Here is a 14,749-nt window from a genome sequence, read left to right as displayed (position 1 = left end):
ATATTGAAACTGATTTAGCATGTTTGGTTATTTAGGGAAGCCTTTTTAGGGTTAATTATTTTATGATTCCCTACAGTGCCTTTACAGTAGAAGTTCTTCATCGAGCTCTTCTAAGGCATTGGTTTTATATTTTTGGTAAATATTTTATGTTCCCTATAAATAATCATTAGGTTAGCTTTTGATGTAAGCTTTTTCCTTATTAGGTTTTTCTTTGTACGTTCATATCATAATCAATATACATAAAACCTTTATCAAATTACATGCATATTATGGTGATTGATTCTTAATTGTTCTTGATATCCCGCATTTGTCATCTTAGATTTATTCTAAATAAGTGGTATCAAAGTGAGTTCTTGTAGATCTCAGCAATCATTGCAAGAATCGATCTTGTTTATGGAGATACTTTTTAGTGAATCTCACCTTGTTTTTCAAGTTTTGTAAGTTTTCTGAAAAGAAAAAGTCCAATACCTCATTTTATTGCAAAATCTTGTTCAGATCTGTTATCTTCTACTCATTTTTTCGTCTGATTTGTTCTTGAATCGTGTTTTGGAAGAAAAAGAAGAAGAATTTCGTGTTTTGTCAAAGTATTTGTGTTCAGATCTACTTTATCTCTCTAAAAATCATCTCATATCTGTTTTCTCTCTCTAGAAACCATCCCAAATCCGTTTTCTCTCTCTAGAATTCTTATCAAATCTACTTTCTCTCTCTTTAATTTTTCTTTCTTGTTGAAGATTGAATGGCGAATTGGAGGGTATTAAAACCCATGAAAGAACTTGGATTAAAGGTTACAGATCCACAGTTTCGTCTTAAAGAAGGATATTTGTTTTAGGATGTTCCTGGTCAATCTATGTTAAAGAATGCCATTGAGATGTATAATCTCTATGTTGATGAGAAGATTGGTGATCTCACACGAATTTCTTGTGGTGGATTGGAAAATAATCGTTTAGATGAAGATAAAGATTTGTTAAGTCAAATTTCCGTTATTAAAGAATATTTACCTCTGAAGAAATTACAATAGAAGTTAGAGAAAGAAAGAAAAGAAAAAGAAGATGTTCTTGGTGTTCTTGATGAAGTTCATAATGTTCCTCATGTTTCTGAAGAAAATATGACTCTAGATGTTCTTATTGAGGGGGAGTCAAGTGGTTCATATTTTTCAGAAGTTTTACAATCCGAATCTAGATGTTCTAAAGACGAATCTCATTGCAAAAATTCAGAAGTTGTGAATGTGAAGAAGTTTTGTTCAATTGGAATTCAAATAGATGAATTTTTATGTTCTGATGATGTTTTTCAAGGAATGATTCCTTACAGAAAGCCAATACTTCAAGATGTTCAGATTTATCAACCTCAAAAGTTTATCTACCAAAGGTTTCTAATGTTCAGATTCAGAAAGATGAAAAGGTTGTTCAGATCCGAAATTCGTTTCTGAAGCCTAGAAATAAGAAAAGAAAGAAGAACAAGAACAAGAACAAGAGTAAAATGAAGAAGGTTTGGATGCCCAATATACAAGTACCTAATGCATGTGAAAAGATTTAGAAAGCTGAAGTTAAGAATGTTCAAAGAAAATTCAATTTTTCTTCAGATGAATATGTTAGAAGCTGGAGGAAAGAGAAAAGAGTATTTGGTTGGTTTAATGAAATTTATGGAAATTTTTGTTTTTCCAACTAAAAAGCGAATATTATTTTCTGAAGATTATCGATTTTCTTCAAATAAATGGGTGTGCAAGAAACAACTTCAATCATGAATCTTAAATGGGTACTAAAAGACTCATTAAAAGTTTTATCCTTTATAAAAAAAGGGACAAAATCTGGTGAAAGTTGACGAAAATTGAGTAAAAAAGGTAAAATCGTGTTGAAGAAATCAACTTTAATAGATTTTTAATGGTTGAAAAGGACAAAAGCTGAAAAAGTTGAAAAAGTTGGTGAAAAATGACATATTCTGTAAAAAGAGGGCTACCATCCGACACAATTCTGCAAAAGGGGATGCAAGCAGTTACCTTTTCTGAAATAAGGGGAATGATTCGGAATTTTTTGTTTTAATGGGGTTATATTCGGAATTATTGAAACAAAGAATTTAGTTTCGGGCGAAATATGCCATTTCATTAAAGCATCAAGGGTGCTTTTGGAACTTTGGTCAAAGTCAGTTATGTTGAACATCACGTTCAGAGTCCTTATTCGCAAACATAAATCGGTATTATCAAATGAGGAGGAGTTCTTGGTTTCGGAGTCTGTAATCGATTCGGACTTGGATTGAAAACGGGAATCGGCAGTATTAAAAGTGAAATCGGAATATGAAGCTACGAATGCGAATCTACTGTTCATCGCCGAGCGCTCGGAGGCGTTCGGAGTTCTAGGCTCGGAAGGAATCGGATTCGCAGCTACAACACTTTCGGAATCGTATGTGTAATCGATTGATTCGGAGTTCTAGGAACGAATCGGAATCGGAGTTCTGTCGTTCGGAGTTCGGAAGTTGCGATCGATTCGGAAATGGGTGTCGGAACTTTTGTGTTTCGGAATTAACTGTCAACGAAGGTTCGGTATTTAGAAATCACAATCGGCACTGCAACTACATTCAGAATTATATGATTCTGAAATTGAAGTCGATCTTAGTGTTCGTAATTTGTTTCTGTTGAAATAATTCAGAATTCCTTAGTTTATTTAAGTATGCACGTTTAATTGAGTAGCTGAATAAATCAAAGCCATGTTGGCTGTAGTACCGGGTCTTATGCTGAGTAGAGATAGTTGAGGTAGTTGCTGATTAATCGCATTTTTTTTGTTTAAATAGTTGTCGAGTCTGTATGTTGAGGTATCACCTCTAATCATTTTATCATCATTAATGAAGTTCAAGCTTTAAGCCATATACTCTGTTTTTGCTGTGTTACTATTCCATTTCTAATAAGCTTTGCAGCTTTGTTTTGGGTCTAACATTTGGTATCAGAGCGAATCTGGTGCATGCCCAAATATCAGCCAAAGGATATGACGGGAGAGAGCAGCAATGGTGGAAGAGAAGGCCAAGTAACACTCCATTATCCCATGTTGACGAAGACAAATTATGGAGTGTGGGCAATCAAAATGCGGGTATACATGTTGGCCCAAGGTGTCTGGGATGCAGTAGAACCCAGAACCTCGAATACCCTCGTTGAATCAAAGAAAGACAACATGGCGTTGGCGGCCATTTATCAGGGTATACCGGAAGATCTGTTAATGGTCTTGGCGGAGAAGAAGACCGCCAAAGAAGCCTGGGAAGCCCTAAAAATAATGTATATGGGAGCTGATAGAGTGAAGGTGGCCAGAATTCAGACGTTGAAGGCTGAATTCGAAACATTGAGCATGAAGGAGACGGACTGTGTTGATGATTTCACAGGAAAAGTGACCAACACTGTAAGTATTCTACGTACGTTAGGAGATAAGATCGAAGAAGCTCAGGTAGTAAAAAAGTTACTTAGAGCTGTGTCATCCAAATTCGTCCCGATTGCATCGACTCTCGAACAATTTGGAGATCTGGATGAGATGTCTGTCGAAGAAGTCATTGGAAGGCTTAAGGCATATGAAGAACGTATGAAAGGCTTTGTCGATAATGATGATCGGAAGCTGTTGTTGACTCACAAGGAATGGTCCGATAGAAACAAGAAGAAAGACGGAGAATCGAAATCAAAAGCAAATCGTGGTGGCTTCAATAATTCACGAGGACGTGGAAGAGGGAGAGGAAGGAATGGCGGTGGTCGAGGAGGTCGTGGCAAAGGTGGATCGTATAATCAGAAGGATGGAAACCAATCCACATCGAGCAGTCATGACAAAAGTGGCATTCAATGTTATAATTGCCAAGAATTTGGACACTACGCCGCTGAATGCAAGAACCCACGAAAAGAACGGAATTACGAAAACAATTTGATACGAGAAGAAGATGAACCTGCATTGCTGCTTGCAGCATATGAAGAAAACGGAGAAGTGTATTTAAATGAAGAGAATCTCAGTCCAAAATTGAAAACACATGGTAATTCTCAAAACCAATCCTGTATATGGTATTTAGATACGGGAGCAAGCAATCATATGACTGGTGACAAATCAAAATTCGCAACTTTGAATAACACGATACAAGGCTTCGTGAAATTTGGGAATGATTCCAAAGTTCGAATCGAAGGAAAGGGCTCAATCGTGTTCAGATGCAAGAATGGTGAGCAACGGAAGATGAACGAAGTCTATTACATTCCAGACCTTTGCAATAACATTATAAGTTTGGGACAGTTGGCTGAAGGAGGAGACGAAATACAAATCAAAGGCTCATTCTTATGGGTCAGAGATGCAAAGGGGAAGCTGTTAATGAAAGTGGGAAGGTCATCAAATCGTTTGTATAAAATCGAGCTTGAAGAAAATCGAAACATGTGCTTGACTGCTCAGGTAGAGGATCAGTCATGGCTATGGCACAAACGAATGGGCCACATCAACTTCAACTCACTAAAATAGATGGTAGATAAGAAACTTGTAGAAGGAATGATGAATGTGAAAATTCCTTCACAACCGTGTGAGGGTTGCCTAGTTGGAAAACAGACAAGAAATCCATTCCCACATCATGCAAACTATAGAGCAAAGAAAAAGCTTGAGCTTGTCCATGGCGATTTATGTGGTCCCATCACTCCTCCTACCCCTTCTGGTAATAGATACTTTATGCTACTAATTGATGATTTTAGCAGAGTAATGTGGGTCTATTTGATGAAGACGAAAGATGAAGCATTCCAAATGTTCAAAGACTTCAGGGAGAAAGTTGAAAATGAAACTGGTGAAAAAGTCAAGGTCTTTAGATCAGACCGTGGTGGAGAGTTTATGTCAAATGAATTCTCAAATTATTGCAAACGAACTGGGCTTGAAAGACACTACACAGCTCCATACTCCCCACAGCAAAACGGGGTAGTGGAGAGGCGAAATAGAACTGTGTTAGAGATGGTACGATGCAACTTAAAAACCATGGAGATGCCGGATGTCCTGTGGGGTGAAGCGGTGACGCACTCTGTTTACGTGTTAAACAGAGCCCATTCAAAAGCCTTAAAAAATTCGACTCCTTATGAAATGTGGACTGGTAAAAGGCCGAACATTGATCATGTCAGGGTGTTTGGGTGTATCGCGCATATGAAGATAGCAAAAGGGCATTTAAAGAAGCTAGAAGATAGAAGCCTTTGTCTCGTTCATCTAGGAGTGGAGAAGGGATCAAAGGCATATAGATTACTGGATCCAAGAACCGGAAAAATGTATGTAAGTCGTGATGTCATCTTCGAAGAACAACGAGGTTGGGATTGGAATGATAGTCTAAAAATTAAATCACCACCGGGAATGAGTTTCACAGTGGAAGGTGTTGATTTTGAAGTTGGGTACTATGAAGATGATGATGAATGGGACGGAGAAGGAGCAGGGGTTGCCAACACACCGGATCAGGCTTCAAGGTCAACACAAAATGAAGACCAGGTCGTTGAAACTATTCAGCCCAGTAACCCACTACCCGACCCGATTGTCGATGAATTACCTAGCCCACCGAGTACACCCGCATCACCCATTTCCCCAAATTCGTCGAACACCGAAAGCTCTGATGAAGCTCCACAACGTTACCGACTGCTCACAGATCTGTATGAGAATACAGAGGAGATTCGATTACCCCCTGAAGAACTTCTTCTATTATGTAGTCTCGATGAGCCAGCCACTTACACAGAAGCAAGCAAGAAGGATGCATGGGTACAAGCGATGAATGAAGAACTGACCTCGATCGAGAAAAACAATACGTGGAGCTTAGTAGATCTACCCAAGAATCGAAGACCCATTGGACTGAAATGGGTATTCAAACTAAAAAGAGATCCAGAAGGAAGAATCGTTAAGCACAAAGCCCGTCTAGTAGCAAAGGGATATGTACAGAGGTATGGGGTTGATTTCGAAGAAGTCTTTGCACCTGTGGCAAGAATTGAAACAATTAGACTGATTTTAGCTCTGGCTGGATCGAATGGGTGGAAAATACATCACTTAGATGTCAAATCGGCATTTTTGAACGGAAATTTGAAGGAAGAAGTGTATGTTTCACAGCCAGATGGGTACCAGAAGAAAGGGGAAGAACACAAGGTACTAAAATTATCTAAAGCCCTCTACGGTCTCAAGTAGGCTCCTAGGGCTTGGAATGCCTGCTTAGATCAACACTTGAAAAATCTAGGCTTTAGAAGATGTGCCTATGAATACTCAGTTTACACGAAGAAGGAAAAAGGAAACATATTGATTGTCGGTGTCTATGTCGACGACCTTTTAGTCACAGGAAGCTGCCCAAATACCGTGAAGATGTTCAAAAAGGACATGAGTACCAAGTTTGAAATGAGTGATCTTGGACTCCTGACCTATTATCTAGGAATCGAAGTGAATCAGCATGAAGAAGGAGTTTCCTTGAAGCAAGAAGCCTATGCAAAAGCTCTCCTAGACAAGACACGAATGAAAGCCTGCAATTCCACAAGGGCACCAATGGAAAACAAGCTAAAACTGCGAAAGAAAGAAGCAGGAGAGCTGGTCGACCCTACAGAGTATCGAAGTATAGTGGGTGCACTAAGGTACTTAACACATACTCGTCCAGATATTTCTTTTGCAGTAGGAATAGTCAGTAGATTTATGGAAAAACCAATGCTGGAACACCTGCAAGCAGTAAAGTGCATACTCAGATATGTGAAGGGCACTGTGAACTTTGGTTTGGAATACACAAAGGGGAAAGAAAAGGTAACTCTCACTGGCTATTCAGATAGTGACATGGGAAACGATGTGAATGAAAGGAAAAGCACTGGAGGAATGGTGTTCTATATCAACAACAACTTGATTACATGGGCATCACAGAAACAGAGATGTGTTGCACTCTCTTCGTGTGAAGCAGAATTCATGGCAGCTACTTTAGCAGCCTGTCAGGGAATCTGGTTGAGAAGGTTAACAAGTGAGATAACTGGTCAAAAAGTACCACCAGTAAAACTTCTTGTGGATAACAAATCTGCACTGGAGCTAATGAAAAATCCAGTGTTTCATGGAAGGAGTAAACACATTGATATCCGATTTCATTTCATTCGTGAGTGTGTAGAAAATGGATACATCATTGTTACTCATGTGGATAGTAAGGAATAGAAGGCTGATATTCTGACCAAACCACTTGGGAGATTAAGTTTGAAGAGATGCGAAAGCTCGTTGGAGTTAAGAAGGTATGAACTCTGAATTAAAGGGGAAAATGTTGAAATAATTCAGAATTCCTTAGTTTATTTAAGTATGCACGTTTAATTGAGTAGCTGAATAAATCAAAGCCATGTTGGCTGTAGTACCGGGTCTTATGCTGAGTAGAGATAGTTGAGGTAGTTGCTGATTAATCGCATTTTTTTTGTTTAAATAGTTGTCGAGTCTGTATGTTGAGGTATCACCTCTAATCAGTTTATCATCATTAATGAAGTTCAAGCTTTAAGCCATATACTCTGTTTTTGTTGTGTTACTATTCCATTTCTAATAAGCTTTGCAGCTTTGTTTTGGGTCTAACAGTTTCTCGACTACATCATCATCTGAAATCGGGATTACAAGAAGCTTTGATCGGAATTTTTGTGTTGGAACGAAATCAAAATTGAAAAAAAAAAAACAGAAATCGGAATTACAACCGATAAAATCCAAAATCGGAATTTCACGCTTCAAAGTCGAAATCGGAGGTATTCAGTGATTTGATTGATCAATCGGAATCGGAATTTGTTTTACCGTTGCTGATTTTGACTTTCACAAGTCAAACCAACATTGTTTTTACGATCAAATGAAGATGATGATTTAGCTTTCTCTTTCAGTCCTCAATCTTTGATTAGCTTGGCAGATTCGACCCTAGCTCTTAACTTTCTTTAAAATTTATTAGGTTTTTGCCACTTTTAACCCCTTCTTACCTAAATATTTTCATTTCTAATCATTTTCTTTGGTCTTATGCTTTTTCAAACCCTTCTAAATAATTGCTTCTTATTCCATTCTTTTTTGTCTAATATTTAAAAATCGAAAAATAAAAAATTAATTTTTGTTATTTTTTCGGTTTTAATTTTTTTTTGAGAATTGCGATTATTATAAAAGGATTTATTTCATCAAATCTGATGGGTTTTGAAGATTTTTTTAGCAACTCGGAATAACGGAGTTTGTTGGTGATTCTTCTTAACTTTCCGAATTCTCTTCATGGTATTTATTGAAGATTCAAGGGGGAGTGACGATTATTCAAGGGGAGTTCACATTTGGAAGATGATATTTGTTTCTCTCGCTTTGAAGACCCCATGTGCTGATGAGTCTCATAATTTAGGGGAAGAAATGCCAAGAAGACCGAAAATCGTGATCTTCATCATTTTCAACATCTAGGGGAAGATTGTTGAGTATATGAGATATTGAAACTGATTTGACATGTTTGGTTATTTAAGGAAACCTTTTTAGGGTTAATCGTTTTATGATTCCATGCAGTGCCTTTACAGTAGAAGTTCTTCATTGAGCTCTTCTAAGGCATTGGTTTTATATTAAGGCATTGGTTTTATATTTTTGGTAAATATTTTATGTTCCCTATAAATAATCATTAGGTTAGCTTTTGATGTAAGCTTTTTCTTGATTAGGGTTTTCTTTGTAAGTTCATATCATAAAAATATACATAAAACCTTTATCAGATTACTTGCATGTTATAGTGATTGATTCTTGATTGTTCTTGATATTCCGCATTTGTCATCTTGGATTTATTCTCAGCAACAATCTTGTCTGGTTATACACTACGTTTGGATATTAGGTAGCATCATATTAAGGGTGTGTATGAGAGTGGAACTTTTTTCGATGACATTGGTGATTTGGTGGGTACGGGTGCGTACATGAGTGTTATATTAAGTATTCCCCCTCAATTTATTTTTGAAAGTTAGATAAGGTGTGCCTGAGGGTAGAAGTTTGTTCGACAACACTTTGTGATTAGACCACTACTAGGTATGTCTAATTCATCCAGCAGAGTATAGATGGCCACGCCTGACTAAAACCAGTCTTGAGGTGTTAATAAATCATATTGATCCAATGAATAAGGATTGTATATTCATTTGTGTACTTTATCCCTCTCATGGTTTCTTTATTGACTAACACTTGTTGCCAATGAATCCCCAAAGCAGTATAATCAACTCGTTGCTTATAGTGACCCCTCATGATAGATCTCATAAGATCACTATTATAGGATCAGTATGTGAAGATCGACGAGATGGGTAACTAAGGATAGATTGTCTTATAAGATATATGATATATTGTTTGGTAACAATTGGTTTTGCAGGTTTGATAATTACGATTTATTATCGTAATGATATTTTAGGATTGAAAACCATATGTGTCTCACTAGGTTTTCGCAAACTTGACCACATCCATCTATATGTATCACGACCAACAATATTAAGGCTATTAGATCTAGAACATGTCGAGTGATTTAAAGAGACAATCATGCTATATAGTTCAGGATCGTCAGGTCTATACGCTGTAATTTATGCATTGTATTGATTATGTCATGCTTAGGGTTTTGTGTTTTTGAAACAACATCTTTACTCAAGATATCTTAATAAAACGAGACAGTTTCCGTAAAACATTTTATTATACTAGGATTTTCTGCAAACATAGATATTTTGATTTTTAAAGTGTAAAGAAAGGGGATGTCACAAATTCATTTTACAAATAGATTTTATAGATTAATAAGTTGAGTCAATCTTTGTGGATTCGATACCCTTAATACTATATAAATTGTGTCAATCTTTGTGGATTCGACGAGATGGGTAACTAAGGGACATTCATCATCAAACGGAAAGAAGGATAGACAACACTTTGTGATTAAAAAATGCTAGGTATACCTTCTTTGTTGTATGACAAGCAGTTCATCTTGTATACCTTCTTTCACGAGAGGAACAAATATGTCTAAACGATCATTAAAACCAGCCTTTAGAAAGAATGAGTTAACTGTGCAGGTCCTACCACCCTTGCGACAAAAACATTTGGCGACAATGACAACACCGATTCTACAAGGCGTACAACCATACATACTGCTACCATCTTTGTTCCCGTATACATATTATCACACATTTTGGCCACCACAGTCCCAACCAACATACACCCCCCAAACCATTCTAGGAAATCAAGCAATGTTGCAAATTCAGTGGATGCCACATATAACCAACAACAAGACACCCCGAGAAGTACCTAGGAACGTCAATAATTGTCGTGTCTTGAGGTCAGACAACTCGCCTCTCGTAAGAAGTATAAGAGAATACCAATTGCCGGCGAGAATGAGCATATCTAAAATTTCGAAGTATGTTGGATTAGGGATCCAGACAATAACATTGAAAAATATAAGTAGATGATGGATGCTTATTATTTAGATGGGAAATATTAGTTCATTTTTTCCAACCACTTTGTATGGACTAGCACTAATATAGTATAAAAGCTTACACGATTTCAATCAATTACACGAAGAGTTTATAGGTCATCTCATACAACAAAGAAGGTATACAATGGACACTCAATCCATCTTGGGGTGTAGGCAGCGGGAAGATGAATCGTTACACTCCTTTGTGTATCGATTCAATAAAGCAACTCTTAACGCTCCACAAAGGGAAGATATAGCATGGTAATTGATGTATTTATGTACAGATTACGTCCAAGAGTTTTGTTAAAAAAAGCTTATCGGAAAATCGCCAAAATCAAGGAAGGAAATGATGGGGAGATGTAACATCTGGATCCTCAGTGTATGAAATTTTAATTAAAATATAGATTTTGAAGGGGGTCAGGATCTGAGGAAAGCAATGTCATGTCGTGACATGGCCACGTTATGCGGGAAAGGTCATTTAAGTGTCACAACGTGACATTAATTAGGTCACGATGTGATACATGATCAAATGCAAAACCCTAATTTTGGACATGGGACCTAATTAAAGGATGGGGGACCTAGGATGTTTGGTGATTATGTTTGCTTTTGAAGGAAGAATGAGTCCTTGAAAGTGTTGTATGCGTATTGGCTAGCTTGAGGCTTCATTTTGTGCAACTTTGGACTTCTATAAGTGTCCAACATCTAAACTTTCATATGCTAGGTTGCTAAATCTAAGGTTTTGTCCTATTTTCTTCAAATATGAGATAGCTAGAATGGTAGGATTGCATAAAGTTAGCAACTTTATGGATCCTTGAGGTCCTTTGTACATCATATGGTTCAGATCTGGAAAATGAATGTGTATTGGACCCATGCATGTGATATTTGGTGATTTTCTTTGTGTTTGACCTAGCTGGAGCCTTAAACCCACAATAAGCATGCATGGATATAAAGAATTAACCTTTAGGTATTATTGGTCAATAGGAGGCTTTTTGGAAAGATTGGATGAATGGTTTGATAGATTGAGAGCTAAATCTGTTAAGCTGGTATAACTATTTTTCACAACGTGACGCCCTTGATTGTCACGATGTGAGGATTGGGGTTTTCCCTGATTAAATTGGACTAATTCTATCATGATGTGATGGCCTATACATCATGACATGACGATGGTTTGGATCAAGATGAGTTGAGTTGAGACTAAGTTGAATTGTGACTGATTTGGGACCGGGTTAAGTCTATTTCCCACGATGTGACCATGAGTTGGTCACGACGTGAATGTCAGTTAATCGAAGTGATGACTACTGACTTTAACCTTGACTCTTGACTTGTGTCAACTAGTTTATAAGGTTATAATAAGTTGGTTCCTTATTGATTCATTAGGTGTGTTGTAGCACTGTTCACATAGCAGTGAGTTTGTGTTCTTAGCTGATTTGGAGTGACACGTGAGACTCCTCCCTATACTGTGTAGGATGTTAGTTGTCTCTATGACTCTTGTATTTTTGTGTTGGGCTAGGCCTATTTGTATGTATATTGGGTTGGGCCCATTTGCATGTTGGGCTCGACTCATTTGTATGTATGTAGGGTTAGGCCTATTTGCATGTTGGGTTGAGCCCATTTCCATGTATGTTGGGTTAGGCCCATTTATATGTATGTTGGGTTGGGCCAATTTGCCTGTTGGGTTGGACCTATTTTTATGTATGTTGGTTTGGGCCCATTTGTATGTTGGGTTGGGTCCATTTCCTCTTTATGATACCTGATACCAAGTAAGGATTGGTTAAAAAAAATCCTATTATTTTAGTTCTTATTTTCGGATTTATTGTGGTTACCATTATCAATTTGTCTTTTTCTTTATTATTATTATTATTATTATTATTATTATTATTATTATTATTATTATTTGTCATTTTGGGAGTATACAATTTAAATAGACACGAAAACCAATAATTCAATTTTTGGCCATCTTTATTTGAATACCATTTGTGCCTATTTCTCGTGTCAGTTATATTGGATAGATTTCTCAAAGGAAAATGTTTTGATTCAATGATATGATAAAAAGAAAATATCAAAAACACAAAGTATAATGTTTTGGTTCTATGTAACTATTGTCGGATGAACTCAATGGGTTAATGGTGGTTTGATGGGTATATCTGTGTAGATTGTAATTTTCTCACACCTGCATGAAACAAAATGATATAATAAACAACATATATAAATGGTATTTAAAAATAGGGTTTTTCATGTCTATTTAAATCGTATACTCCCAACATGACAAATGGTATTCAAATAAAGATGGCCAAAAATTTCTTAGACACTTTTGTCAATTATAGTGGATAGATTTCTCAGAGTACAATTTTGTAGAAGTAAAAACTTAATTAGGATACTATAACAATTAGTCGTGACCAATGAAAGTATATAACCTTTTCGTGAATTTAACCCTGATTTTCATGGTGGTTCTTTTGGGTTAATTGCAAGAAACAAAAAATTACTTCGAGTCTCATCGCATCCTACTTTCATACATCTTATTACAACATTCCAATTGGGAAATAATAATGTCAAAATACAAAAAATAAAAAGGGATACATACAATAAATTGATAGATTTTACCCTGATATCAAGACAAGGAAACCATCAATATGGTTTTAAAGGGTCACCTTATAAAAAGGAAAAAAGAAATTGAATTATTGTAGATTGTTGTGATGCAAGTTTCTTTTCAATTCCATGCTAATGTCTCAATATAGCACTTTTATTTCATTTCTAAAGTGACCATTTTACTACATCTTTCCGATGAAGTTCATGTGGAATGATTTATAACACCTTCATATCTTAATAATTTGAAGAGAATAACAAGATTTACTGAACAATGGATCCAATACCCTTTTAGTTAAAGCTGGTTTTGTTACCTTTTCTCTTACTTTGGTTGCTTTTGATTAATTTGAAACAAAACATGTGTAATCTGTTGTCTGCACATCTTGGTCTTATGATTGATTTCCATATAGGTTCCTTGCATTTCATTTTGAAAATTTCTTATTAATTTCTGTAACTCCATATTGGTTTGATTTTGAATTCTAATTCATTCGTTATTTACACTCTTAATCGTGATTAGGAGATGGTAAATAGATTGTATACTTTGTATATTTGGAGCCCTTCTAAAATTTTAAAACAATTTACTTAATATGTATTATTTGTAATAAAACTTTATTGTTAATTTTCATTTGTAATTTGTCATATTTTTTCATATATTTTTATTTGAACAACTTAAATTTCATATTTGCCATATGCCAATTTTAATTTACATCATTTATTGTGGTTGTTTTATTTTTTATAAGCAATTTATTATTTCATTATACAATATCATTATTTTTTCATTAATTTACAAATATACATTGTGTGATATATATTGAAAAAATAATTTCACATATTTATTTGAATCAACAATTATAATTTACATAAATAAAAACTATAAATATTTTAATTAATATATTATTTAAAATAACCGATATATAAAGAACGCCGAAAACCGAGTTATAACGAAGAAGTTATGACCCGTTGAAGTTTCGCGACAGAACCGGCACGATACCGGGAAGCGTAAATAGTGAATTTACGATAGAGCGAGATTTAGCCTTAGCGATCTAAATGAAAGTCGTAGAATATGTTAAAATAAGAACATAGATAAAAAGAACGCCCAAATCTGACTTCGTATGAGGAAGTAATGATTTTTCTAAGATTTAGCATAGCAGTGCACAACCCGAAATCTGAATTTTAGATCGGTCGATTTTTAGCCGACGGGATCTAAATGAAAGCTTTAGTACTCGTAAATACCAACGCGTGGATATAAAGAACGTCGATAATAGAGCTCGTATGCAAAAGTTATGGACGAAGCTTAGTCCCTACTTTTCGAGCGTGGCGAATTCGATACAGTTTTGTAAATACGAGATAGAATGAGAATTAGCCAACGAGGTCTAAATGAGAGTTGAAGATCTCATTAATAGGAACTCAACAGTAAAAAGACAGACAAAAACGGAACTCGTATGCGAAAGTTATGGACGAAGCTTAGTCTCTACTTTTCGAGCGCGGCGAATTCGATACAGTTTCGTAAATCCGAGATAGAATGAGAATTAGCCAACGAGGTCTAAATGAGAGTTGAAGATCTCATTAATAGGAACTCAACGGTAAAAAGACAGACAAAAATCGAGCTCGTATGCGAAAGTTATAGACGAAGCTTAGTCCCTACTTTTCGAGCGCGACGAATTCGATACAGTTTTGTAAATCCGAGATAGAATGAGAATTAGCCAACGAGGTCTAAATGAAAGTTGAAGATATCATTAATAGGAACTCAACGGTAAAAAGAAAGACAAAAATGGAGCTCGTATGCAAAAGTTAC

At 36.0% G+C, this 14,749-nt stretch overlaps 1 protein-coding gene across 1 annotated transcript; it reads left to right on the top strand.

Moving 5' to 3' along the window:
- Positions 1-6,305: 6,305 nt before the first annotated feature.
- Positions 6,306-7,124, top strand: LOC128128919 (secreted RxLR effector protein 161-like). The gene has a single exon (XM_052767665.1). It carries the CDS (start codon positions 6,306-6,308, stop codon positions 7,122-7,124), a length of 819 nt encoding a protein of 272 aa, XP_052623625.1.
- Positions 7,125-14,749: the final 7,625 nt, after the last annotated feature.

The sequence above is a fragment of the Lactuca sativa genome, chromosome 9 (assembly GCF_002870075.4).
Source record: "Lactuca sativa cultivar Salinas chromosome 9, Lsat_Salinas_v11, whole genome shotgun sequence".
NCBI classification, from domain to species: domain Eukaryota; kingdom Viridiplantae; phylum Streptophyta; class Magnoliopsida; order Asterales; family Asteraceae; genus Lactuca; species Lactuca sativa.
This window is presented reverse-complemented; position numbering and strand designations above follow the sequence as displayed.

Coding starts and splice junctions, on each gene's coding strand:
- LOC128128919 (XM_052767665.1), top strand. CDS start 6,306: ATGTTCAAAAAGGACATGAGTACCAAGTTTGAAATGAGTGATCTTGGA.